We start from the raw sequence: 26,377 nt of genomic DNA, 5'->3' as shown, positions 1-26,377 counted from the left end.
GAGAGAGAGAGAGAGAGAGAGAGAAACGGAGAGAGAGAGAGAGAGAGAGAGAGAGAGAAACGGAGAGAGAGAGAGAGAGAGAGAGAGAGAAATGGAGAGAGAGAGAGAAACGGAGAGAGAGAGAGAAACGGAGAGAGAGAGAGAGAGAGAGAGAGAGAGAGAGAGAGAGAGAAACGGAGAGAGAGAGAGAGAGAGAGAGAGAGAGAAACGGAGAGAGAGTGGTTTGGTGGTTGGACTTTTTTTGTTGTTGTAAGTTTCCCCTGCTGCACCTCTGTCACTGTGTGACATCAAGCCTCTACTTCCTCCTTGGGCCACCACGCGCTCCAACAGGTCTCGCACACCCTTCAATGGACCTTCTGCTTCTGCCTGCTGGAACACATGTCCTCTCTGTGTCCTCGTGTCATCGGTATCCGTGTGTAGTAGTCTCCTGTTTTGAATCAGGATGAGTTTCAGAAGTAAGATCACCTTCCGAAGGAAGAACAGGGATAAGAACAGGCGTGTGCGGAACGATTTCAACCGCCTGAGCGTTGTATGTATGCCCTCTCTCTTTCTCTTTCTCTATCTGTCTAGCTATCTATATTTCTGTCTATTTATCTCCCTCTTTAGTGCAGTGCTGTATCTGTGTGATTTTATTGCCCTGGGCTTCCTGTTCCTTTCTGTTGCACCTGTCGATCCGGTGTGAAGTTCCCCTTAGGTACAGATCTAGGATCAGCTTCCCCTTCCCCAGTCCTAACCTTAATCATTAGTGGGTGAAAGACAAAACTGACCCAAGATCAGTCTCTATGGGGCAACGTCACTCTACACTGCACCTGTCCGTCAACATGAGGCTAACCGACATGGCACAGGTTGGAATTGGACATGGCTCGCCTTTACCTAATACTAGTTAGCCAATGACTCTCTGTTTGACTCTCTGATCGGTGTGTTGGTACCTGTAACTGGCAGAGACTCAAACAGTATTGCTCCCTATGTCTATCTGAGTTTTTAACCAGTGGAGTGGCCATGTACAATCAGGAACGGGATCTATATGTTCACAACATTTCAACTGGAGATATGAGGTTGTCAGCAAGGGACTTGTACCCCTCTATACGTAGGTCTGATTGTACGAATGCTCTGCATCATCCTAACTATATTGGTGTGATGTTGTCTGGTGCAATATAGACACCAAACGTGTAGGTGTTATGTAGCGTGTATCCAGCTGCTCTGAGGTTTGATACAACGCCGACAGCAACACGACTAACTCTGAAGTCTCAGTCAGTACCGAGCTGTTGTGTCACTGAGCCGATAGTACGTCAGTTGTCAGGGAAGGTGACGCCACTGTATGACGCTAAGCTAGTTTCGGCTGACTGTTATCAGCGCCTATTTCCTTACACGTTGTTGTGTCATTTTCCAAGCAGTTTTATCTGTCTCAATGACACCCTACTCCCTCACCAGTGCACTACTTTTGACCAGACTAAAGGGGAACCAAAAATAAGACCAAGTCAAGAGTCATATCTGAATGAGCCAAAAGCCACAGCCCTGCTCAGTAGGGTGATGAAGTGATTTGGCAACAGCGTGAATGAATGCTGAATATGAAAGACAGTTGTTCATGTGTTTCTCTGCCCCTCCCCCCGGTCCGTCTGTTAGGTAAGATCCCTACTGACTGGAACCAAGGTAGGAGAGATTGCGAGGCAAATTCGAACCCATGCCGATGGGTAGTTTTGGCTAAACGTGTGCCAGGGCGGGTACTCGGCACTAACCGCTGGACCACTGTCCACAGGCCACTCAGGCAAAAGATATTGTCTTGGTAGACATTTCTGTGAGGTTGAGAAATTAAATTGTCATCAGTCGTCGTTCTCTCTTCCAGTCAGGTACAGTTCATATAAACAAATTGTTTCGTTTTTTATTTTTTTTTACAGTGGAGTCACACCAAGACCCTTCCTCACAACAAGGAATGTTATGATTATGGGTATTTTTCAGTCTTTCGTTTTTTGTCACATTCTTTGTCATGGTTTTATGCCTCAATGACCGCTTGGTGTCTACCTCTTTCCCTTGTGGGTGAGGGGTGCATTCTGTCAGAGGTGTATTCACTAGGAACCAAACGTTTTGCTACGGTGTGCACTAATGAATACACCCCTGGTGTAACTGAACAGGGGATAGTGGTCGGAACCCACCGTTATGGGCGTGTGAACAGAGAACACAGGTCTTCTCCGACCACAGTTTTTGTTAGCAGTGATGCATAAGACATACTGCTTTCCTTTGAGGACGGAAATAGCCTCGTCTCATCATGTGCAGTCCATTTCGCTTTCTGTGAAACGCACTGTGTGGATGGGCTTGTCGAGACCATTTGCTGTGCAGATGTGTAACCTAACCCTTAACCTAAAATGTATTGTAAACTTCTGCCTTTGTGATATATCAGTCTACGGTCATTTCAGAACTCGAATCTCTGATGTATACCTTTGCATCAAAATACTATTATATACCAGAATCTATAAATAATAGGTGACATTGAGCCTATCATTAAATACGTTTTCTGAGCTGTTATGATCACTGCTAATGTGATATAGTCTCCATCTGTCAGTAAAACAGTTTCCCTTGTTGGAAAGAGGGGAACAGCTCGACATGTTTTTGGCTCAGTTTGGTTTTGGCACATGACATGTAACCACTTCATCCTCTATTTTACTTCTCTCTTCCCCTCCCCTCTAGACTGGGGCTGCGTCCCAAATGGCACTCTATTCGCTATGTAGTGCACCACTTTTGGCCAGGGTCTATAGGGAATGGGGTCGCATTTTGGATGCATCCATTGACGTTTGTGTAGCTGATCCAATGGTGACAGAGTAAACACAGGAAGTGAGGTGGTAGCTAGTTTTTCATGCCTTGCAAAAAAAAGAAAAAAAGATTTATGCCCATCCAGTGATAGATAAGCAGATATTCTGAGGTTTAGACAATTTGCCTAGCTACACCATTTGGCTCGTCTTTGATTTGAAGAAAACTTGTTGGCTTGCTGACTTCTCTCAGAGTTCAGAGAGGTTTATAAGTCATGAGTATTGAACAGGATAGAGGCAAATTGCACTTGGTGTTAGAGTAGTTATTTGTGTTGCTGGCTATCTGTCTGTCTTTCTCTCTCTGTGTGTTACAGCAGGATAAGTCCTCGATGTAGAAGGCTTTCTGTGTGACCTAATAGTTGAATATGTTGGATATCCCATGGTGTGACTGTTACAGCAGTCATCAAGTGTATGGCTGACCGCGCAATTTCGATAATGAGTGTGTTCCACGTGTACCGGGATTTGAATCCTGCGTCCGCCACTTTCTCATCTGTGTTTCCCCAAGTAGTAGCCAAGTGTTTATTTCACTGCCATATGGGATAAGTCATGTAAAATGTCTGCGTGTGTGTGTGTGTTCCAGCAGGAGAAACCCAAGCTGATAGACCCTCTGGACTATGAGGCTGTGATCTGTAACCTGGGAGATGAGCTGAAGGAAGACCCCCTCAGAGAGCTGCTCCTCTTCCCCGACAACGACTTCACGGTGGGTACGAACGTGTCTGTGTGTGTGCTTGGGGGGGGGGGGGGGGTGTACGTGCGTGTGCGTTGGAGACGTGTGTGTGTGTGTGTGAATGCCATCCTGTCTCTGTTAAGTCTGTCTGTATGTCACCCACAAACGGCCTCCTTTCACTTACTTCATTTGCTGTGTGTGTGTGTGTGTGGGGGGGGGGGGGGGGGGGGTGAGGGTGTGGGTGTGTGTGGGACTGTGTCTGGCTCATGCCAGCCACACCAATGTTTTTCAACAAGACGGAAGGACAGACAGACACACACACACACTCATTTTGCATTCTGAACCCCTCATCCCCCCCATTGCTTCTGCTCCCCCAATGTCCTGTGGCTGTTGCTCATTAGTGACTTAATTAGTGCGCTAATGTGACTCCTTAAGACCGCCACTTCACATTAACTGGTTTTAATTGGTTTTAGGGAAATGACTCGGCTCTCGATCCCTGAGTTGATGTTTCAATTCATGACTCTGCTACCGTGATACATACAGGCCCGGCAACCAAACAGTCCTGTTTCATTTGCTGGGTCTCCATAGCTCAATCTAATTGAAACTCCAATTCACTTGCTAATGGACGAACCTAATTCGCTTCCAAAACCCCAAAATAAATGTCCTTCCTGTGAGTGTGCTGCATTTTAAACAGCTGACTGCAGACACAGTAAATCAGAACCAAGCATTGATCAGAGAGGGCGGGAACTTGGCTGTTCCCGGTGGTCCACGTCCCATATGACACCCTATTCCCTATATAGTGCACTACCTTTGACTAGAGTCCTATGGGAATAGGAATAGGGTGCCATTTGGGACACAAACAGAATTGCATTGAGTTGCCTCTAGCTGCGTAATCAGCGAGAGCAGTATTTCTCCAAATTTCAATCTTTCCTTCTAGGTATGGAGGATTTATTTGAGCCTTTTGCTATTTTTTGACCTCAATATTTCTGAATGAATTATGACGCCCCCGGAGCTCTTGATCAGATGTTATTCGTCAAGCGCTGACACACTGGAATAGGGCTCAGTGATCTGACTGTACATCATAGTGGTAAAGACTGTATCCTTCAATTTCATATGTCCCTCTCAAGCATTTTCATATTCAAACCTGCACATATATCCTATCCCACTACTGCATGTATCAGCTTTTACCTAATCTCAGTAATCCAAAACCAGCTCTCGCGTCAACAACAGCTACAGAATTTTGTTCTAGGGGAAGAGGTTGAGATGTCAAGTCCACACCCCTTCCAGCCCGACAGTCTTTCACAAGAAATTAGCTTTTACCTGACATCAAACTGTCCCTCCCCATCTGATTTCTCCTTCCCCTCTGTCCCCCAGGTGTTCACAGTGCCTCTGGAGAGACGGACACTGCAGTCCACCGTGCCCCAGGGGGCCGAGCTCCAGGCCGAGTGTCTGCTGGTCAGACAGGTGAGTGTGTGAGAGAGTGCCATGCTTAGTTGTGTGATTGAGCTTGGGTGCAGAGGAAGGCTATGGAGCAGGGCTGACTCCACATTCAGTCTGGCAGGCAGGCAGCTTGGCGTGGTGGTTGTCCGGGTAAGGCTCAGGACGACATCTAGTTGTTAGTGTGCTTTAAACATATCCTCAACACAGAGGTCTACATCAACATCATGAGCCCGTAAGGCAGTGACATCAGGAGCACAGATGTGTTCTGTTCCTCCAGGAGCTGTGTGTGTGAGTGTGTGTGCATGGGAGAGAGCGAGAAGGAGAATTTCTCCGGCTATTAGTGAAAGTGCAAGACTGCAGAAAGAGAGAGAGAGAGCTTCCTGGTCCTTGACCCACTTCAGTCCCTATGTACGGAATACATACGAGAAAGTTCTGAACATGTATTCTGAACCCATGCCTTGGAGTTACTGCTCCTCCTCTGAACCAGAGGGAAAGAGAAGTACAGTCGTGAAGCTTGCAGCTGGATCATGTTTCTCTCTGTGGGAATCAACAGCATCTGGACCCAGCCGTGTCGTCGGAGCTGTGTGTCTGAGCTGACTGGACTGCTGACTGCTGCTTCCATTGAGCTCCTCTATGGAGCTGAATCATCTGAGGCTGCCTGCTGGCCATGCAGGGAGGGAGGAGAGAGAGAGAGGAGGGATTTTGTCCACTGCATCCTGTTGTTTTGCAGGGACTCTGCTCTGCTCAGCTTAGTTGGGCTGGCCTGCAAAGACACTATGGGCTATGGTGGGGACTGGGAGGCTTCAGTTGCTGCCTAGTGTATGGGTCTGCATCCCAAATGGCACCCTATTCCCTTTATAATGCTCACCCTATTCCCCATAGAGCACTACATTTGACCAGAGCCCTATGTAGGGAGGCATTTGGGATACCTAGTCAGTTGTACAACTGAACGCATTCAACTGAAATGAGTCTTCCGCATTTAACCCAACCCCTCTGAATCAGAGAGGTGCGAGGGTCTGCCTTAATCAACATCTTGGGTGCCCGGGGAACAGTGGGTTAACTGCCTTGCTCAGAACAATAGATTTTTACCTTGTCAGCTCGGGGATTCGATCCAGCATCCTTTCAGTTACTGGCCCAACGCTCTAACCACTAGGCTACCTGCCGCCCTGGGTCTGCGTGAGGCTGTGTTTCACGAGCATGACATCCATCCATCTAAAGTAGTTGAAAAGTTGTCTGTGGGTGATATAGACATTTCCCCTCAGTTGACTGTTGTGTTGGATTTGATACAGTGTCTCCTTAGTTATGATAGCTATACAGCCATGACTGTGACCTTTTTAACCATGAAACCATTTCATATATCTTTGAGGAACCCTAGAAATGCAAATGATGACGACCAGCGAAATACATTTGCATACATTTCCCCTATTGGATTGTCAGTTGAAGATGTGGATCTGATAAGCCTACACTGTGGCTGTGACCCAAATGGCACCCCATTCCCTTTATAGGGCAATCATTTGGGGTGGTACCCTATGGGCCCTGGTCAAAAGCAGTGCACTATAGGGAATCGGGTGCCGTTTGGGTGTGCCTGTTTTCATGCTCTTATCGTGACAAGTCATGTTTGATGGTGAGGCTGAAGTGAAAGAGTTACAGCACACGCTGGCTAGGAGGAAGTGCTCAAATTAGCCAAACATTGTCTCACAGATATCCTCGCTGCATACGGAAACACACCACACCACACCGTCACAGCTTACTGACGATGGTGGTGCGTTTGAGAGACCATAGAGAGAGAGAGAGAGAGAGAGAGAGAGAGAGAGAGAGAGAGAGAGAGAGAGAGAGACAGAGACACAGAGAGTAAGAGCTGGAAGAAAGAGAATGGCTATTTAAGTTTGTGCTCCCAGACATGTGTTATTGCCTTGTAGAGCTAAATGTGTTTTGAGTGTCTTTAATAATGAATGTGATGACTGCCAGTGGAACTGTGTTTAAGTGATAGATAATGATAGCACCACTCAGACAGAAAGAAGATGAGAATCCACAGAACAACAGAGACAAACATACTGCTGAGAGGAGAGCGAGAGAGAGAGAGGGGGAGAGAAAGAAAGTCTGTAACTCAAGCCCGTGGGACAGAATGTTAATTCTTGTGGTTTGATTCATCTAATCATGGATTCAATCTTGTAACTCTGTAAGCTTGTGGGGCTCCAAGACGACCTGTGTGAAGCAAGCTAGGGCTGCGGAGTCTGCCTCCCTCTACAACATTAAGGGTGTGTCCCAAATGGCCCCCGTTTCCCCCCACGGGCCCTTGTCAGAAGTAGTGCACTATGTAGGGAGTAGGGCGCAATTTAGGACGTGACAGTGCTGTAGAGGGAGGCAGACTGCAGCCCTAGCTTGCGTCACACTGGGTTGTATAAGGACAGCTACTCACGTAAAACAAAGCTGTACATTGCCTTTACATTAATGTGCCTTGGATCTACTTATTTGAATGGATAGAGGTGTGTGTGTGTGTGTGTGTGTGTGTGTGTGTGTGTGTGTGTGTGTGTGTGTGTGTGTGTGTGTGTGTGTGTGTGTGTGTGTGTGTGTGTGTGTGTGTGTGTGTGTGTGTGTGTGAGACTACTCTCTGATAGACATCTGTAGAGCTGTATAAGAACCACGTTGTGACAGAGAGGGGATTTTAAGCCCATGCCAAGACGCGCGCACACACACACAAATCTCTATTGTTGTTGATTGAGAACCTCTTTGCTGAGGAATGTGACTGGTATATTTCCTATGTGTAATTTGTTGTGTAGTTGTAAGATGCAGGGCTCCCTTGCAAAAGAGACCATGGTCTCAATGGGACTTCCTGTTAAAATAAAGGTCAAATAAATACATGAAATAAAACACACTCACACACACGGTCATATATACAGACGGAATCAACTGTCTGTTGTTCACCTGCACTAGGCATTAACAGAACCTCTCTCCCCTCCACTTCCTCCTCTTCCTCTTTCTTCTCCTCTATTCCAGGCCTGCGAGTACTACAACTCCCAACTACACGTGGTCCATTACAAATATGATGAGTACGCAGGAGATTACCGGCTACTTCCCAGGTACAGAACAGGCTATGAAAGAGTTGCAAAATTCCGTCAACTTTCCCAAAATACCCAGGTTTTCCAGAAATGTTGTGAAAGTGACCAGAATTTTGCAACCCTTTTCTATGATTACACTTATGTACAGAGCAGTGTGTGTACATATTTTCATTGTTCCGCATAAGAAAAGTACAGTACTTCGCCACTTCACGTACTTGTAAGTGTCATGACGTTGTGAGTATTGAGTAAGACAGGGCCCACTCCAGGACTTAACTGTTTTTGACATAGCGTCTGTGTCAGGAACGCATGCCAGACTTTCCAAACGCGTACTTCACATAAACACCAGGAAAGATGCTGCTGAAAACCTCAGCTAGACCAGAAGATCCAGGGGTCGTGTCCCTAATGGAACCCTATTCCCTATTTAGTGCACTACTTTTGACCAGAGTTCACTAAATAGGGATAAGGTGCCATTTAAGATGCATCCTTAGTGGTCTGCGGTTGCATAACGGGTCTCTCGAAAAATAGCTCTCTGTGATGTCAACAATGGGAACAAAAAACAAAATGGTGGACGTCGGTGGGATGTGTTGTTGAGTGGCAGGCTGTCCAGCTGCCTAGATGTCAAGGCTGTGCATTGGTCACTCAACCCCTGGGAGACCAGCCATCAGAGCAGGGCCTCTTTGTCCTCTGACCCCTATCCAGACCACTGTAATGCTCTCCTGGTCTCCCATGGGTTGGTTATGTTGGAGTCCAGTTCATTTCACGTGACCTTTCTGAGTTTGTTGAACTTAAAATCTTTTTGAGTTCATATACTGTACATCAACTCTAAAACTGATCCATAGATTACTTTTGATACTGTGCACAGTCGTTAACATCATAGATACTAAGAGACTGAATGTACATGCTCTTATAGAGGTTATATCCACATTATATGAGTTTTCTCTCTGAATCAGTTCCTCTGTCTTTCCCTGGACACAGAGTTAGCAGCAGATCTAGGATCAGTTTGGGCTCATCATACTATATGTCTGGGATCCAATTGACAGATTGACAGCCCAGTTCACTATGAGCTAGTCATCTTCACAAGCTGTGTCTCTCCAGAGATTACATAAACTCAGCAAAAAAAGAAACTTTTCTTTATTTTCAGCAAACTTAACATGTGTAAATATTTGTATGAACATAACAAGATTCAACAACTGAGACATAAACTGAACAAGTTCCACAGACATGTGACTAACAGAAATGGAATAATGTGTCCCTGAGCAAAGGGGGGGTCAAATCAAAAGTAACAGTCAGTATCTGGTGTGGCCATCAGCTGCATTAAGTACTGCAGTGCATCTCCTCCTCATGGACTGCACCAGATTTGCCAGTTCTGGCTGTGAGCTGTTGCCCCACTCTTCCACCAAGGCACCTGCAAGTGTGATGTTTGGATGTACCGATCCTGTGCAGGTGTTGTTACACGTGGTCTGCCAATGTGAGGACGATCAGCTGTCCGTCCTGTCTCCCTATAGCGCTGTCTTAGGCGTCTCACAGTACGGACATTGTAATTTATTGCCCTGGCCACATCTACAGTCCTCATGCCACCTTGCAGCATGCCTAAGGCACATTCACGCAGATGAGCAGGGACCCTGGGCATCTTTCTTTTGGTGTATTTCAGTCAGTAGAAAGACCTCTTTAGTGTCCTAAGTTTTCATAACTGTGACCTTAATTGCCTACCGTCTGTAAGCTGTTAGTGTCTTAATGACCACTCCACAGGTGCATGTTCTTTTGTTTATGGTTCATTGAACAAGCATGGGAAACAGTGTTTAAACCCTTTACAATGAAGATCTGTGAAGTTACTTGGGTTTTTACGAATTATCTTTGAAAGACAGGGTCCTGAAAAAGGGCTCTTTCTTTTTTTTTGCTGAGTTTACAAGAGCCTTGAAGTCTGGCATGATGCAAGACTATTCAAACTATGACGTCCAAACACAGAGGTGTCACTGTGTTTTAAGCCTATTGGAGACACTTTTAAAAAGATGGCATGAATTATATTTGCTGAGACTAGTTCCAGTGCTGGGTCTGCTATCCTTATAAAAGAGGGAATCCTTTGTGTCTCCAGCTCAGAGCACACACACAAACACAGGGTGGCTCATGAGCGCACTGGAGCGAGGGCATCCCTTTGCCGGGTCCTTTTCGGGAGGAGATGGAGAGGACTCAGCCACACATAAGTCAGGGCTCAGCTCAGACACCCAGCCATAGAGATGACCTCCCCAAGGGGCAATCTGCTGTTTACCAAAACTGAACTGAATATTGTCCCTTTAACCCATTTAAAATGGAGAAAGACCTCGACTGCGCTGCCCATGCTGTAACAAGCTGTGGAGCAAGTCTACCCTCTATCCAACTCCATGCACCCAGCACCTCTACAGTAATGCTTACCGTATGCTTCCCAGTCAAAAGAGTTCACGGATATGTCACACAACATTTGTTACGTTTGTTCATTTTGGTGTTCAGCAGGGTTTTTTCCAGATGTTTGAGCACACAACATTTTTTCTTGAGGCTTGTCTAAATTCGGTAGCCAAAGTTTATGCCCCTTCATCAGTGATTGGTCAAAAGCAGGGATTCTTCAATTAAGTGTTTGTTGTCATTCAACAACAGACGACTAGTTTTCATGCACATTTCACTTGAGAAATACTGCATCAAACATCTTAGTTACATCTGCGGGACCAAGACTTCCTCGGCAAAAAAACGTCAAAATTAATGACAGATTTCTTGACTTATCTTAGATTCATTCAGACTATTTTGAGGAAGAGTACCTGTTGCTATGGCATCTCAAGAAGGACAAACAGTAATATTACCACTTTTTTCTAGTTTTTCAAGCAAAGTTATTTTAAGGGAGTATGCAAGCACAGACGTTCACTTCGCCTAGCCAAGTTTTGCTAGGAGCAAACCGAACCTATGTATGCGGACACCTTCAGGGGAGTGAGAGAGCCAATGGTTTCTAACTGTGTCTTGTAATTGGGTGTTAGTACCTAGGTGTTCTTAGAGTTTTTCCTGACAATGTGATCTGGTCAGAAACAACTCTGGGCACGAGTTAGCCCATGCCTGTGTAGTTAAACAGGCCCTATTACTACTACAATATAATGCTGGACTGTTATGTTGCTATCACAACACGGGTATCAACAGTAGAGTTGAGGTTGAATGTCATTACTGAGTCAAGTACATTTACGATATGATGAAAGGAGACATAGAGAGAGGACATCCTCCTTGTCTGCGTCCCATATGACACCCTGCATAGTGCACTTCCCTGCATAGTGCACTTTTGACCAGAGCCCTATGGGCCCTGTTCAAATGTAGTGCACTATGTAGTGGTAATAGGGTGCCTTTTTGAACGTAGACCTTCTCTCTTTCTGCCTGGAGGCTTTTAAATGTAGTCTTCTCCCTCTTGATATCCCTAATGGAAGCCATTCTCAAAATCACAATTTAACATGCATCTATTTTTATGACTAGCTGGACCTACCATTTGGTTTTGAAGTATTGAAACTAATCCATATGGTGGTGCATACAGGTGCAATCCACATACAGGTGCATCCTGTTTCCATTGATCATCCTTGATGTTTCTACAACTTGATTGGAGTCCACCTGTGGTAAATTCAATTGATTGGACATGATTTGGAAAGGCACTCACCTGTCTATATAAGGTCCCACAGTTGACAGTGCATGTCAGAGCAAAAACCAAGCTGGAGAGCTCCGAGACAGGATTGTGTCGAGGCACCGATCTGAGGAAGGGTACCAAAAAATGTCTGCACTATTGAAGGTTCCCAAGAACACAGTGGCCTCCATCATTCTTAAATGGAATACGTTTGGGACCACCAAGACTTCCTAGAGCTGACCGCCCTGCCAAACTGAACAATCAAGGGAGAAGGGCCTTGGTCAGGGAGGTGATCAAGAACTCATTGGTCACTCTGACAGAGTTCCTCTGTGGAGATGGGAGAACCTTCCAGAAGGTCAACCATCTGTGCAGCACTCCACCAATCAGGCTTTTATGGTAGAGTGGCCAGACAGAAGCCACTCCTCAGTAAAAGGCACATGACAGCCCACTTGGAGTTTGCCAAAAGGCATCTAAAGGACTCTCAGACCATGAGAAACAAGATTCTCTGGTTTGATGAACTCTTTGGCCTGAATGCCAAGTGTCACGTCTGGAGGAAATCTGGCACCATGTTTTTCAGCTGCAGGGACTGGGAGACTAGTTAGGATCAAGGAAAAGATGAACGGAGCAAAGTACTGAGAGATCCTTGATGAAAACCTGCTCCAGAGTGCTCAGGACCTCAGACTGGGGCGACGGTTCACCTTCCAACAGGACAATGACCTTACTCACCCAGACAAGACAACACAGGATTGGCCCGAACTTGAACCCAATCGAACATCTCTGGAGAGACCTGAAAATAGCTGTGCAGCGACACTCCCCATCCAACCTGATAGAGCTTGAGAGGGTCTGCAGAAAAGAATGGGAGAAACTCCCCAAATGCAGGTGTGCCAAGCTTGTAGCATCATACCCAAGAAGAATCGAGGATGTCATCGCTGCCAAAGGTTCTTCAACAAAGTACTGAGTGAAGGGTCTGAATACTTACGTAAATGTGATGTTTCAGTTTTGTTTCATTTGATAAATTTACCCCAAAAAATTGAGAAACTTGTTTTTGCTTTGTCGTTATGGGGTATTGTGTGTAGATTGATGAGTGAAAAAAACCAATGTAATCCTTTTTAGAATAGTGCTGTAACGTAACAAAATGTGGAAAAAGTGAAGGGGTCTGAATAGTTTCCGTGTCACGGGTGTCGTTGGGTTGTAATGACCAAAACGCAGCAGGAATGTGGATGCTCATCTTGATTTTTTAATAAAGAAAGAGAGCACGGAAAATAACAAAACAAAGAACGATAGAAGACAGTTTCACAGGCTAAAACAACTAGCAGTGCAAAATATACTACCCACAAACAAACAGGTGAACACAAGCTCTTAAATATGGCTCTCTATCAGGAACAACGATGAACAGCTGTTCTTGATTGCGAGCGACACGGACCAACAAAGAAATACACACACTAGAAAACCTAGAATACAAAAACCAGAACATACACCAAAACCCCGGAATACATAAATAAAACACCCCTCTACAATACACATAACCCCCGAACCACATAAAACAAATACCCTCTGCCACGTCCTGACCAACCTACAAATACAAATAACCCCTATACTGGTCAGGACGTGACATTCCGAATGCATTGTAAACACTCTAAATAGGTCAGGAGCCAGACATGGAGCTTAAGATGGAACAAACATGAATTATTTAGCCTATATTATTTCAAGGCTATAGCCTACAAAGAAATCCATTGTGAAGCATTTGCGAGTGCGACACAATAAGCTGGTACGTACATAAAGCTCTCAGCAATTAAACATTTCGTTATATTAAATCATTAAAGTCTATAAATTGCACATATAGGCTGTGACTTATAATTAAATACAAATTAATTGAAAAATGACTTATTAGTGCCTTAGAAACATGTGTTTGGCCTGTCTGTGGCTTCAGGCTCATGTGATGTGGTGCCTGCAAAGCAGGTCAGCAGCGGAGAATACCCTCTCCACACTAGCAGAGCCACTGGGGATGCTAAACACCCTTTTGGCCAGTCTTGCCAGGCTGGGCAGAGATGCAGATTTGTTTTAAACATTTTCTATAGGTAGGCCTAAAGGTTTTTAGGAAACATAACCCAATCAAAACGGAAAGCTCCTTGAATGTGGGAATATGGCAGGCCTATTGGACCAAAATCAATGATGGCCTACTGTATAGATAAAAGAACAAAAATGAACGAAACGTTTAAGAGATCATATTTTTAGTTGATACATACTTTTCTGCAATGACACACTTAGTTATCTAACCACCGCCTTCCTTTCTTTTAGCATGTGCACGTAGTAAGTACACCATCATGCTTTCAGGATACTGTCTTTTCAGATTCCACAATGATTATTTAGTTGTGCACACTACATCACTGTACTCCCTCTCTTGCTCTTGGTCCTCATCTTTGTAAGTCACCTTGATTTTGCACCTGTGTGTTTTATCAGTCTCTTTCTGAAAATATTTAGTGAACTCCATGACAGTAGCTAAAGCAAGAGGCTATTAGCAGCACACAAGTAGACTACAGATGCATGCTGAGCCGGGCATGCCCTGAGCTTGTGAAGTGAGCACTACTGGAGCGATATTGGAGAGGACAAGAAGGCTGACGCTACAGACTTTGGGAATCTCACTCCGCGCTACTATGGGGGGTGATTCATGCCAGAATTAAGCCTCATGAAGCTACTGATACCTCTCACCAAGTCACTGAACGTCTTCCTAGCGCTATAAAATAACGCCATGAATTAACATGGACTGTCAATGGAGATAAGTTTGTTTCTAAGGCGTCAAACTGCCGACACGTTCACGTCACGTGACACGTACATGGCATAACGTGTCACTGACACGTCACGTGTCAGTTTGCGTGTAAGTTTATTATGAATGATCTTACCATGAACGCCTTAAAAAACGTCTACATGTGTTATGCGTTAGTTTAAGTGTCTGTTTAGTTCATCAATTTCATTTGTCGATTTAGCTAAAATAGGCCTATCACCTTGATGCAAAAATCATTAGGCTAGTTGATATCGCAGCCACCATTACTGTGTAGAGATGCATATTTCTCGCATCAATACAAACACAAGGGATTCTTGGTAGCCTAATGGTTAGAGTTTTGGGCCTGTAACCAAAAGGTTGCTAGACTGAATCCCAAAGCTGACAATAAACTTTTGTCGTTTGCCTGAGCCAGGCAGTCAATCCATTGTTCCCTGGGCGACGAATACGTGGATTTCGATTAAGGAGGCCTCCGCACCTCTCTGATTCAGAGGGGTTGGGTTAAATGCGGAAGACACATTTCAGTTAAATGCATTCAGTTGTACAACTGACTTGGTATCCCCCTTTTCTTTGTTGTGGGTAGTCCAGGTCTCTAGTGGCGCATTCAAAACAACTCGGAAGTTGGCAATCTCTGACTTCCGACTTCAGTGCATTCAAGACAACTGGGAACTCTGGGGGAAAAAATTAGCTCAGACTGGGATTTTTGTTTTGAACAGTCATCCAACTCGGATTCTCTGGCATCTTTCTCTGACCTGAAAATCACTGATGTCATGATTTGACCTCGTTTCCCCCCCACTTCCCAGTTTACCGGATTAACAGACACATTCACTGTCACCATGCAGCCTTAACATCCCAGGAAAATGTGGTTGGTTTATTAAATGCTCTGCAATGTAGAGCTATGCCTAATGCAAAATGCCAAACAGTTAGAATTGGTTTGGGGACTATGCATAGACCAAACATTTTAACAGATTTTCACATTTATTCAGGAGAATCCCATTGAATCAGGCTATTCATTTCAGTGCAGTTGCGTTCTTACGCATATCCTTAGACTAAACGGAACCAAAAACACCCCAGCCTGTTTTGATCACAGTTTTTCATTGATTTAGCCCACGGTTTCCTACAGATTGATACACATGAAGACCTATATTTCATCTGGAGTTGACAAACAAAAGCCTGACTTGGATCCCGACTTTCCCCCACATCATATTACCAATTAGGCTAAATGTATTCCTTCCTATTAATTTGCATAGGCTAACCATTGCGATTAATGTTATTTACCATCTTCTGCTTTTTATGAATAAACAGGCATCAGTGTAAACATAATATAATTTCAATTCCCCCCCCACACACACATTGTTACTTACCTTACAGAGTGAACTGATTTCCACTCCATTCATATGCAAATACATTTGATTCATACACTTGCTTGTCTGGCTGGCATGTTTTCATTTTAAACAGGCATTCCCTTACCTACACTGAAATAATTTTAGTCCTTAATTATGATTTTAAAAAATCAGATCAGATTAGTACAACCTTGTGGTTATTGTAAGTCTTATAATACAATAGACTTACAATTATTAATTGTAAGTCTTATGATACAATTAATAATGTTGAACTAACAAATACCATCAAGGGATACCTTACAATTTACAATAACAAACACCTTATAAAACAGCTGTGAAAACCAATCTAGCAATATTTTTGATTTAAATACATAACCATTGATATTTTTTTGGTACGTGTGTGTCAATTTACTTTGAGATTTTTTGTACGCTCACATGGCAATCATAGACTGAAATACAGAATTATGATGTGTGGAACAGAGAGGAGGTGGGTCTTGTGTGGATAGGAGGTTCTGCCTGTCACTTGTTTTTCAACATGTAGTGGACTCAGAGGAAAACTGCAAAGTCCAGGCGCTGCTGACCTCTTTGTTCTGAGAATTTGCAGTGCTAGTGTTTTTAGCTAATCTGTGCAGCCCACATGATGTGCCCAGTATGATAGTTGTCTTTCTCTTTCTTAGCGGATAATGACAACTTGACAATAACAGTAGCTGATGTAATGAAAAGTTGGAGGATGGTTGGTAATGGTAGTGGATCCATGTCTGGGTGTTAGGCAGAACCCCTAGGTCCTGGAGAACAGGTAATGGAGGACATCAGGTGGATCCATATCTGGGTGTTAGGCAGAACCCCTAGGTCCTGGAGAACAGGAGCAGAGTAAAGGGAACAGGGTAGGAGACAGACGTAAACAAACAAACACACAGGTTAAATGATTATCAGGTATGTAAAAAAAATAGTTATTGAATTATTTCAATGTTTGATTAGACATGCAATAATGTTAAAGGATATCTGTCTAATGTTTGATGTCGTGGGGTTGGTAAGGGATGGTCCCTGGGAAAGATGGAGAGATGAGTTGAGAGAAACTCTAGGGTGGTGTCATGACAACTGGAGTCATACACCTTAACAGTACCTATGTGGAAGTGGCGGTTACTTAACGTGACCCAGTGGTTAGCCTTGAGATTGACTATTTGGTTTGACTAGATTGACCCCTGGGCCAGTGTTGGTACTGCTGACAGCATGACGATGCCGCCCACCATGAGGCAGCAAATGCAAATAGTTATCATCTGAGATTTTTATATTCACCTTAACAGATGTTGACCCCAGCTAGGAGCGAAAGAGCACCAAGCTTTCCCGGGTCTCGCCTTCCTTTCGTCCATCTTCCAAGCCAAGTAATTCGCCTAGATGTCGAAGCACTTGGTCCCCTTGATTCTTCTCAGGTGGCTCTCCTTTTTCTCATGTGCCCAGTCCTTGTTCAGTCTCACCTTGACTGATAATAGAAATAAAAGGCAATTATATTTCATATTATTACAAATACATCTCTTATATATCTCTCGGAAGGCCAGAAAATTAATTAACAGTGGACAATCATTTTTACCTGGTCAAAAACCTCCACATCCTTCTCAGCCAGGACCTGAAGGTGGTCCTCGAATGCGTTCTAATCTGGTTCCACAACTTCCACCACATTAGGTAAAATATCAGTGGCTTCAAAGTGCGTTATACAAAAACAGCAAAAGAAAAACACTAAGTCAATCCCAAAAAATGTTTACACAATAATGTTATATACATAATTGCATTGTTTACATCAGTTAACTGCTGTGGCTCCCCTCCATATAGCAGGCGATAGAGTGAATACTCTGGAGGCCTGGACACTGCTGTGTTGTGTGCAAAGATAATTACCATCAGATTGTCCTTCCACCATTCCTGGTACCCGTCAAGGGACTTGCCCATGGCAGTCCCGTTGGTTCGTTCATCCAAACGTGGAGTCACCATACATCTACACATTCACATTATATATATATATATATAAAATTCACTGTACTATCAGTGTCAATTTCGAATAAAAAAACTCTAAATTACTGGACGACTATGCAAAACAATGCTACAACCATTACATTAAGCTGACATTGACTAAAACCAACTAGGCTAAAGCTAACTACTATAGCTCTTAGCCAAGCTAAATTTGGTTAGCATCAAGCTAGCGAACTGTTAAACACTATTATTTTACAAATATTAACACTAACACATTTTATCGTGACATCGCATATTTACATATATTACCTAAAGTAAACTGAGTCATTGTTCATAGAAAATAAAACAAATTGCATCTAAAAAGTTGGGAGAAAAAAGTACAGAAAGTTTGGACGCCATGTTGATCCCTTCTGTAAACCATTAGCAACCTAGCCTAATTCCATTAGCTTACTTACAATGGGGAAAATACCAACCAGTTTGTCACTCAGTTAAAACTGCCTTCAAACATCATCAAACTCGCGGACTATGTAATTAACCATGTTAACTCAATATTTGGAGTCATATTGCATTTTCGCACATTACATACCTGAATTAACAGGTTAAAATGATAAGATGGAGAAACGTTAGTTTTCAAAACTAATCATTCTCCATAATGAAGAAGAAATGTTAAATATCTCCGTAACTCACTTCATTGACGTCACCGCTCCCATAGCAGCAGGAATTATATACATACATTAAATGCAAATACCTGGGAGGCAAAATAAACAAAATAAAACATAAAAAATATGACCATACATGTGTGTCACAAACACATGGCATATGCTTGAGTACCACCTTGACATCTCTGATCTGCTTGCCTCAATAAATTAATACTAGAACATTAGTAGCCAGGATTAGGTATTTGAAATGTAATCAAACTTTATTTGTCACATGCGCCGAATACAAGTGTAGACCTTACCGTGAAATGCTTACTTACAAGCCCTTAACCTCTATGGGACCCCTTCCCGTTCTCATCCCGTTAACGGGATTGATTTTGACAACAGCCAGTGGAAAATCAGAGCGCCAAATTTAAAACAGCTAAAATCTCATAATTCCATTTTCTCAAACAATCAACTATTTTACACCATTTTAAAGATAAACTTCTCATTAATCTAACCACATTGTCCGATTTCAAAAAGGCTTTATGGCGAAAGCATAAAATTAGATTATGTTAGGACATAAACTTCACAAGAAACACCACACAGCCCTTTTTTCCAAGCAACTAGATGCATCACAAAAACCCAAAACACAGCTAAATGAAGCACTAACCTTTGACGATCTTCATCAGATGACACTCCTAGGACATTATGTTACACAATACATGTATGTTTTGCTCGATAAAGTTCATATTTATATCCAAAAACAGCATTTTACATTGGCGCGTAATGTTGAGAAATGTTTTCCCTCCAAACCCTCCGGTGAATGAGCACAATGAGCAAACAGTACGTAAATTCTCATCGTAAACATTGATCAATATAGAAGTGTTATGCACAGAATTATAGACTTCTCCTAAATGTAATCGCTTTGTCAGATTTCAAAAAAAGGTTTCACGGCGAAAGCACAATTTGCAATAAATTATGACTTTCATTAACACGCAATACAGGCGTCACGCAGACGTTAGTTAGGCGTTGGTATCATGTCAGGTGGTACCGTGGCCTAGACTTATATATGTCCCTTATCACCCCCCATACGCTACAGTCAAATTGGGCACGCTCCGCTCAGCTCACATACTCTGGTGGGGAGTAGACTAGACCAGGCGGGACGCTTATTTCCAGTGATGGTGGTGGGGGTGGGGGGGGGGCAGATAAGGCTGGGCGATATCTATTTTTCGATTAATTCCAATGTGTGGTGCGATATTCCAAATGCCTGTATCGCAAGAATCAAGGTTTTGTTATTTTTCGTTTTTATGAGCGTTTATGTCCGCTTGTTCTTGTGTTGTATTTTTGGCCCGTCTTTCGCTCCTTCTGTGCAGGATGCACCTCCTCATTTACACCAGAGATCTGTATATAATGAAGAGATGCACATCTCCACCCTAACGATGGGAGTCATTGTCCCAAAGGCGGGAAGGCTGGCAACAAATTTCGGTCCAAATCCAAAATAAGACCATAGAAACGCATTAGGCTAATTTTGGACAGATTTTAGCGAGAGTGAAACCTCTTCCTCTATGATTTGCACACACCAAACCTATCCCCCAGCCTCTCACGCCAACAAAGTTGAGAGGACACATCTTCCTCTATGACAAGCGGTTTGAACTCGCTATTTGCGTTTGAGGTTTGGGCCAACAGAATGGACACAAAACACATTGAAACATTATTTTACTGTAATTGAGGACAAGTTATTTTCTAACAATACCCTTTTTATGTCTCAACTACTCAAATTGCACGCAGAGAAGACACTACTAACACGAGAGTATCAATGAACATTGATTCTGGAAAATGAATGCTCAGTTTGTCGCGCGGCATTGGTGTACCGCTAGCAGCATTTTAGCCAAATACTGTTATACTAGCTAGTCTGTTTTATAAATGTGTTTTATATATGTGCAGTAAGCATAAAACACAATTATATAAGGAACTGGCAACTCGTTCTCATTCTGATAAATAAGGTAGGCCACTTGATTTCAACATCTGAACAAACTGGATTTTCAAACAGTTGGAGACAGACAGAAGAGTGTGTTCATAACAATTCAACTGTTCAAGCTACTTAGCTAGAAAATAGATCCAAGTTGGCTAAACTTGAAATATAAAAATTGGCTGGCTAATCACTAGCACATGGGCTTGAGAGATTGTTGATGAGACCTGTGTTAATTTAGCCTAATGCCTGCTACAAGAAGCACTGCTGGAAGAAGAACTAAAAAGTCATACTTGAGTAAAAGTGAAAATACCTTAATAGAAAAATTACTAAAGTAAAAGTGAAAGTCACCCAGTAAAATATTAGCAAAAGTCGAGAAATATTTGGTTTTAAATATACTTAAGTATCAAAAGTAAATGGAATTGCTAAAATGTACTAAAGTATCAAAAGTAAAAGTATTAATATTTTCAAATCCTTATATTATGCAAACCAGACAGCACAATTTATTGTTTTTTTATTTATTTACAGATAGCCAGGGGCACACTCTGACATTCATTTACAAACAAAGCAGTTGTGTTTAGTGAGTCGCCAAATCAGAGGCAATAGGGATGACCAGGGATGTTCTCTTGCTAAGTGCGTGAATTGGACCATTTCCCTGTTAAAATGTAACAAGTACTTTTGGGTGTCAGAGAAAATGTATGGAGTAAAAAGTAAATTATTTTCTTTAGGAGTGTAGTGAAGTAAAAGTAAAAGTTGTCAAAAATATAAATAGTAAAGTAAGTAAAGATATCCCAAAAAAACTACTTAGGTAGTACTTTAAAGTATTTTTACTTATTATAAGTACTTTACACCACTGACAAGACGTTAGTCATTATTAGTGAATGTGCATTATGCATGGTTCCAGTTAAATTTGTAACTAAAAAGGGCATTTTCATAGACGGAGTTGAAAGTCAGATCAGTCATTATTGCAAAAAAAAAGCAGGTTCAGCTATTTTTATAAAATAATTAAATTATTAGTGGTTGTGGAAGGCTTATATTTAGCCTAGGTATAACTTCACAAGCCCTGAATTCATTACATTATTGCTGACTGTTTGAAATGCAGTGTTTTTTACCTTTAATTGTATAACAATGCTTATTTAGAGAAAACATAACAAAAATGTAGATAAATATTGTGAATCGCACAATATGATTTTTAGGCCATTTCGCCCAGCCTAAGGGGCAGACAGACAGAGCAAGCGAGAGCTCGCAGCTTTGGACGTGGAGGATGTGAAGCTCCACTGGAAATGATGAGAGGCAACTAATGTAATGAGCCTCTTCCTTCTCCCTCCCCTTTCCCTCCTCCTAACAGACAAATGATGGGAGAAGACAGTCTGCAGTCAGGCCTCATTCTCTCTTTCTTTATTCCTCTCTGTCTGTCTCTTTCTTGTTCTCTGTCTCGGTCTCCCCCTTCCCCATCTCTTCTGTTTTTCTCTCTCCCTCTCTTTCCCTTTCTGTCTCTCTCTCTCTCTTAATTCTTGTGCAGACTCAGGACAACTAAGCTTTGGAGAAATACGCAGATTTAAAGATAAGACAATAAGAAGCATTTTAGATCTGCATTTACAAAACGCAGCAAGAGATTTCTTATGCGTTTTGTCTTTTTGTTCTGTAGAATTCTGCGTTAACGCGGCCCCTAAGTTTTACTTGCTAGTTATCTAAGTAAGTGGCTGAATTAATAAGCTGACGGGGCATCATATTGTGTTAGCTTTCTGCTGTGTTTGAGAAGTCAAATCCCTTTGGATGAGTTTTCTGTACAGCTGCTAGTGCTATCTTGATTTCCTTCCGTTTTTTTCCTCTCCATTCTCAGCCCATCTTCTCCTCCCCCATCTTCTCTGAGCACAGCAGGCAGGCCAATTGCCCTATCCACTCTAGACTCCACATAGACACAGCGTGTAAACATGCTGCTCCAGAGCCAGTACGGTTCTTCCTTGAAACAAGCATGTGTCAAAATGTTGTTAATTTGCATAATGTCTCATTTACATTCTCTTGTAAATGTCCAAACTCACCAAAAAGGACATTCGTTAGCTCCTACCTATATATGTATAACTTTATGAGCTGGATTGCCGGTTTTTGCAATTAATTTATTTTTATTTGCGCTCATTAGCATATTTAGCTAGAAGCCTCAATGGAAACTCGCTATTAGTTGTGCTAATTTTGTTAGCATTATGATAATAAACGCCCAATGGGCTTTTTTGAGGTTTACATTTTTTGCGCCCTCGTTTGTACTAAGCCAGTAATGTCGTAAATATGAAAATCTGGATACCGCCCAACCCTATCATCATGAATGGCAGAAAGGATTTGAGATGGACTTCGGAGCGGGAAAAAAACATAATTAAAAAGGGAGGAATATACAGTGAGTAAAGGAAAGTACATTTATTCAAATGTGAAGACAAACTTTGGAATTAAAAACTGCTAAATGAGTGAACTTGAGGATGAAACGTCAGTAAGTGAAGTGAACGAAGATCACGCGACTGAGGAAAATAGTTCTGTGGTTGAGGGCAATATTGAAGTGAGTGACAATCAGGAGGCTATTGAGAAATGAAAATTGACTGGAATTACTAGATTACTAGAGCCGGTCAGCATGAGTGAATGGGTGACAGGCATCGTACCAGTCCTTAAGAAGGATGCTGAAATCAGGATATGTGGAGACTTTATCCTTTTCCTGCAGTGGGCAAAATCAGGGTCACACAGTGTTTCTTGGTAGTCTTAAGCAAATCTATTTTGAAACAAAAGTATACACCTCACACACATGGTTATGGGCTTAAAAAAAGAAGCCACCTGCACACCTGGACCATGTCAGATATAGAGTTGAAATGTATTACATTTTGATTTGCATCCCAAAATTACACTTGATATACTTCACAGAAGACTGAAATATAACAAAACCATTTGACATAAACACCATTTTTTTATTATTATTTTTTATTATTATTAATTATGAAATCATGAAAAATATTAATAACATTCCCCCCAATGAGTCCATAGAGGACGGTTTGCTCATTTGACTGCAGGAAAGGGCTACAGTCACAGTTAGCTCTGTGTTGTCCGCTGAACAGTATCCGCTACCACACATCAAAGACCTTTTCGCAGGTTTAGCTGGGGGTCAAAAGATCAGTGAAATCGACCTCTGCCAAGCCTACTTTCAGATTCACGTGGATGAAAAGTCAAAGGAGCTGATTGTCGTGCCACATAATGGGCTCTTTAGGTAATGTCCTCTACCGTTTGGAATCACAAGTGTGCCAGCGCTGTTCCAGAGAGCGATGGACCAGATCTTGAGTGGATTGCCAGGAGTACAATGCTACCTGGATGACATCCTTGTCACTGGAAAGGACGAAGAGGACCATCTCCAAAATGTATATTCGACCTGACAGAGATTGAAGGACTACGGACTGCGAGTTCATTGTTTGAATACCTTGGACACGTCATTGACACAACAGGCCTCCATAAGGCTCCATCCAAGGTCAATGCTATCTTGGACAGCCCAGCTCCTCAGAATGTGAGCAAACTACGTTCTTTCCTGAGTTACTAACTATGGGCGCTTTATCCCAAGCTTAGCAATGAAGCTGAAGCCGCTGCATCAGTTACTTTGTTAGGACAAAACATGGAAATGGACAGAACAATGCAAGGAAGCATTCGTGAAAACCAAGAAAACACTCCTGAAATCTGAGGCACGGACACACTTTGACCCATCATTGCCCATCCAACTAGCTTGTGATGCTAGTCTGTATGGTGTGGGAGCAGTCGTGTCCCATATCGTATCATGGCTTCAGGTGAAGGGAAGCTGATCGTTTTTGCATCGAGGACATTGAAATGAACTACGCACCGATAAAACGAGAAGCCCTAGGCATAGTTTCTGGAGTGCGTAAGTTTCACCAGTATCTGTACGGGAGTTCACCCTTTTTACAGATTATCATCCACTGGCGAGCATCTTTGGACCACATACTTGGATTCCATCACTTGCTGCAAGCAGAGTGCAAAGGTGGGCTTTGTTGTTGTCATCACACACCTACGACATCAAGTATCGCAAATCAGAACTGCACTGCAACGCAGATGGACTCTCCAGGTTAGCACTACAAGTGGTCATTGGATGGAAGCATTGCGATGAAAGCGAAAACATGTTCCACATGTCAGAAGGTTCACAAAGTACATCAACTTTCACCTCTTCATCCGTGGGATTGACCGGAAGAGGCGTGGCAACTCATAAACAATCGACTTCACAGTTCCATTCAAAGACAGAATGTTTCTCATGGTAGTGGATGCTCAAAGTAAGTGGCCAGAGCTTGTCATCTTGAGGTCTACTACTGCAGGGAAGACCATTGAGATGCTTGGAGGTGTTTAGTTGGTTCGGATCGCCACTCCAACTCGTTAGCAACAACGGACCGCAGCTACTGTCCCAAGAATTGGCTACAATCCTACAGGTGAATGGCGTACAGCACATCAGGTCTGCACCATATCATCCATCTACCAACGGGCTGGCGGAGAGGATCATACAGACCATGAAACATTAAAAGCGTCTCAGGATCAAGGGACCCTGCACCAATGCTTGAACAGCTTCCTAGTATCCTACAGGAAGACACCTCACGCAACCACCAAGGCTTCGCCTGCATCGCTACTCATGAAGAGATAGCTACACACAAGCTTCGACCTACTCAAACCTCCAAACGCAAATGAGACAGTACAATACTACAGTTTACTATAGTACTTACTATATAATTCTGTAATAAACTGTAGTATACTGTAGAATACTATACTACACACTGTAGTATTCCTCGATCATAGTAGTACTTAGTATAGCATTTTGTAGTATACTGTAGAATACTATAGTAAATACTAACGTATTATCCACAAAAAAACACTAAATACTATAGAAATGTCTGCAAAACCACTACCATCCGCAAAAAACACAATCGTTTTAGCTATAGGAAATACTGCAGCATTTAATTTGCTATACCCTGCCCATTCCCCTCCCCAATATCCCAATTTGTGCCACCCGTAAGTGAGAAACCTACATGCCCAGTATAGACCATATATTGTGTTCCCTACAGGTTATAGAAAAGAGCAGAAGCTCTGAACTACGTTCAGAACCTAGTCCTTACCTACCTGTTATGGAAAATGTGCTATTTTAGTATTTCTCCAGTATGTCTCCTCAAGGACGAAGACCACCACTTCTATATCAAAGATAATTAAACGAAAACACTTTAGTAAATACTACAGTAATGTTCCTAAAAACTACAGTATACTATAGTCTGCAAAAACACTACAGTAAAACCTACAGTATAATACAGTCCACAAAACCAATGCAGTAATTACTATGGTGTACAACAGTAAATACTACAGTATTCACTTTAGTGTTTTTGCGGTCTTCAGTCCCCACAAGACTACAGTGAATACTACAGTGAAGTCTGCAAAAACACTACAGTGAATACTATAGTATTCCACCATAGTACACTATAGTATTTTTTCATGTGGGATGTCAACAGGAGAGCCAAGTCAAATGTTGTGAACGAAGACAGCTTGTAATCCTGGAGGAACTGTCTTGGCTACAGTGGGGGAAAAAAGTATTTGATCCCCTGCTGATTTTGTACGTTTGCCCACTTACAAAGAAATGATCAGTCTATAATTTTAATGGTAGGTTTATTTGAACAGTGAGAGACAGAATAACAACAAAAAAATCCTGAAAAACGCATGTCAAAAATGTTATAAAATGATTTGCATTTTAATGAGGGAAATAAGTATTTGACCCCTCTGCAAAACATGACTTAGTACTTGGTGGCAAAACCCTTGTTGGCAATCACAGAGGTCAGTAGCTTCTTGTACACATCTCAGGAGGGATTTTGTCCGACTCCTCTTTGCAGATCTTCTCCAAGTCATTAAGGTTTCGAGGCTGACGTTTGGCAACTCGAACCTTAAGCTCCCTCCACAGATTTTCTATGGGATTAAGGTCTGGAGACTGGCTAGGCCACTCCAGGACCTTAATGTGCTTCTTCTTGAGCCACTCCTTTGTTGCCTTGGCCGTGTGTTTTGGGTCATTGTCATGCTGGAATACCCATCCACGACCCAT

At 42.7% G+C, this 26,377-nt stretch overlaps 1 protein-coding gene across 4 annotated transcripts in view; it reads left to right on the top strand.

The window, feature by feature from the left end:
- The window catches only part of LOC106580682 (dedicator of cytokinesis protein 10), a 165,343-nt gene that overhangs the window by 57,642 nt on the left and 81,324 nt on the right, over positions 1-26,377 (top strand). For 2 of the 4 annotated variants that reach the window (XM_082966458.1, XM_014162004.3), the window contains exons 2-4: positions 3,382-3,501; positions 4,843-4,932; positions 7,906-7,988. In XM_082966458.1, the coding sequence (XP_082822584.1) occupies positions 3,382-3,501; positions 4,843-4,932; positions 7,906-7,988 (293 nt within the window). Of the gene's footprint in view, positions 1-262; positions 530-3,381; positions 3,502-4,842; positions 4,933-7,905; positions 7,989-26,377 lie in introns of those variants that run through there. The other 2 variants (XM_082966456.1, XM_082966457.1) reach the window with 2 other exon arrangements.

Source organism: Salmo salar, chromosome 20 (genome assembly GCF_965601325.2).
Source record: "Salmo salar chromosome 20, fSalSal1, whole genome shotgun sequence".
Lineage (NCBI taxonomy): Eukaryota > Metazoa > Chordata > Actinopteri > Salmoniformes > Salmonidae > Salmo > Salmo salar.
The sequence above is the reverse complement of the archived record's forward strand: the minus strand, read 5'-3'. Positions and strand labels throughout refer to the sequence as shown.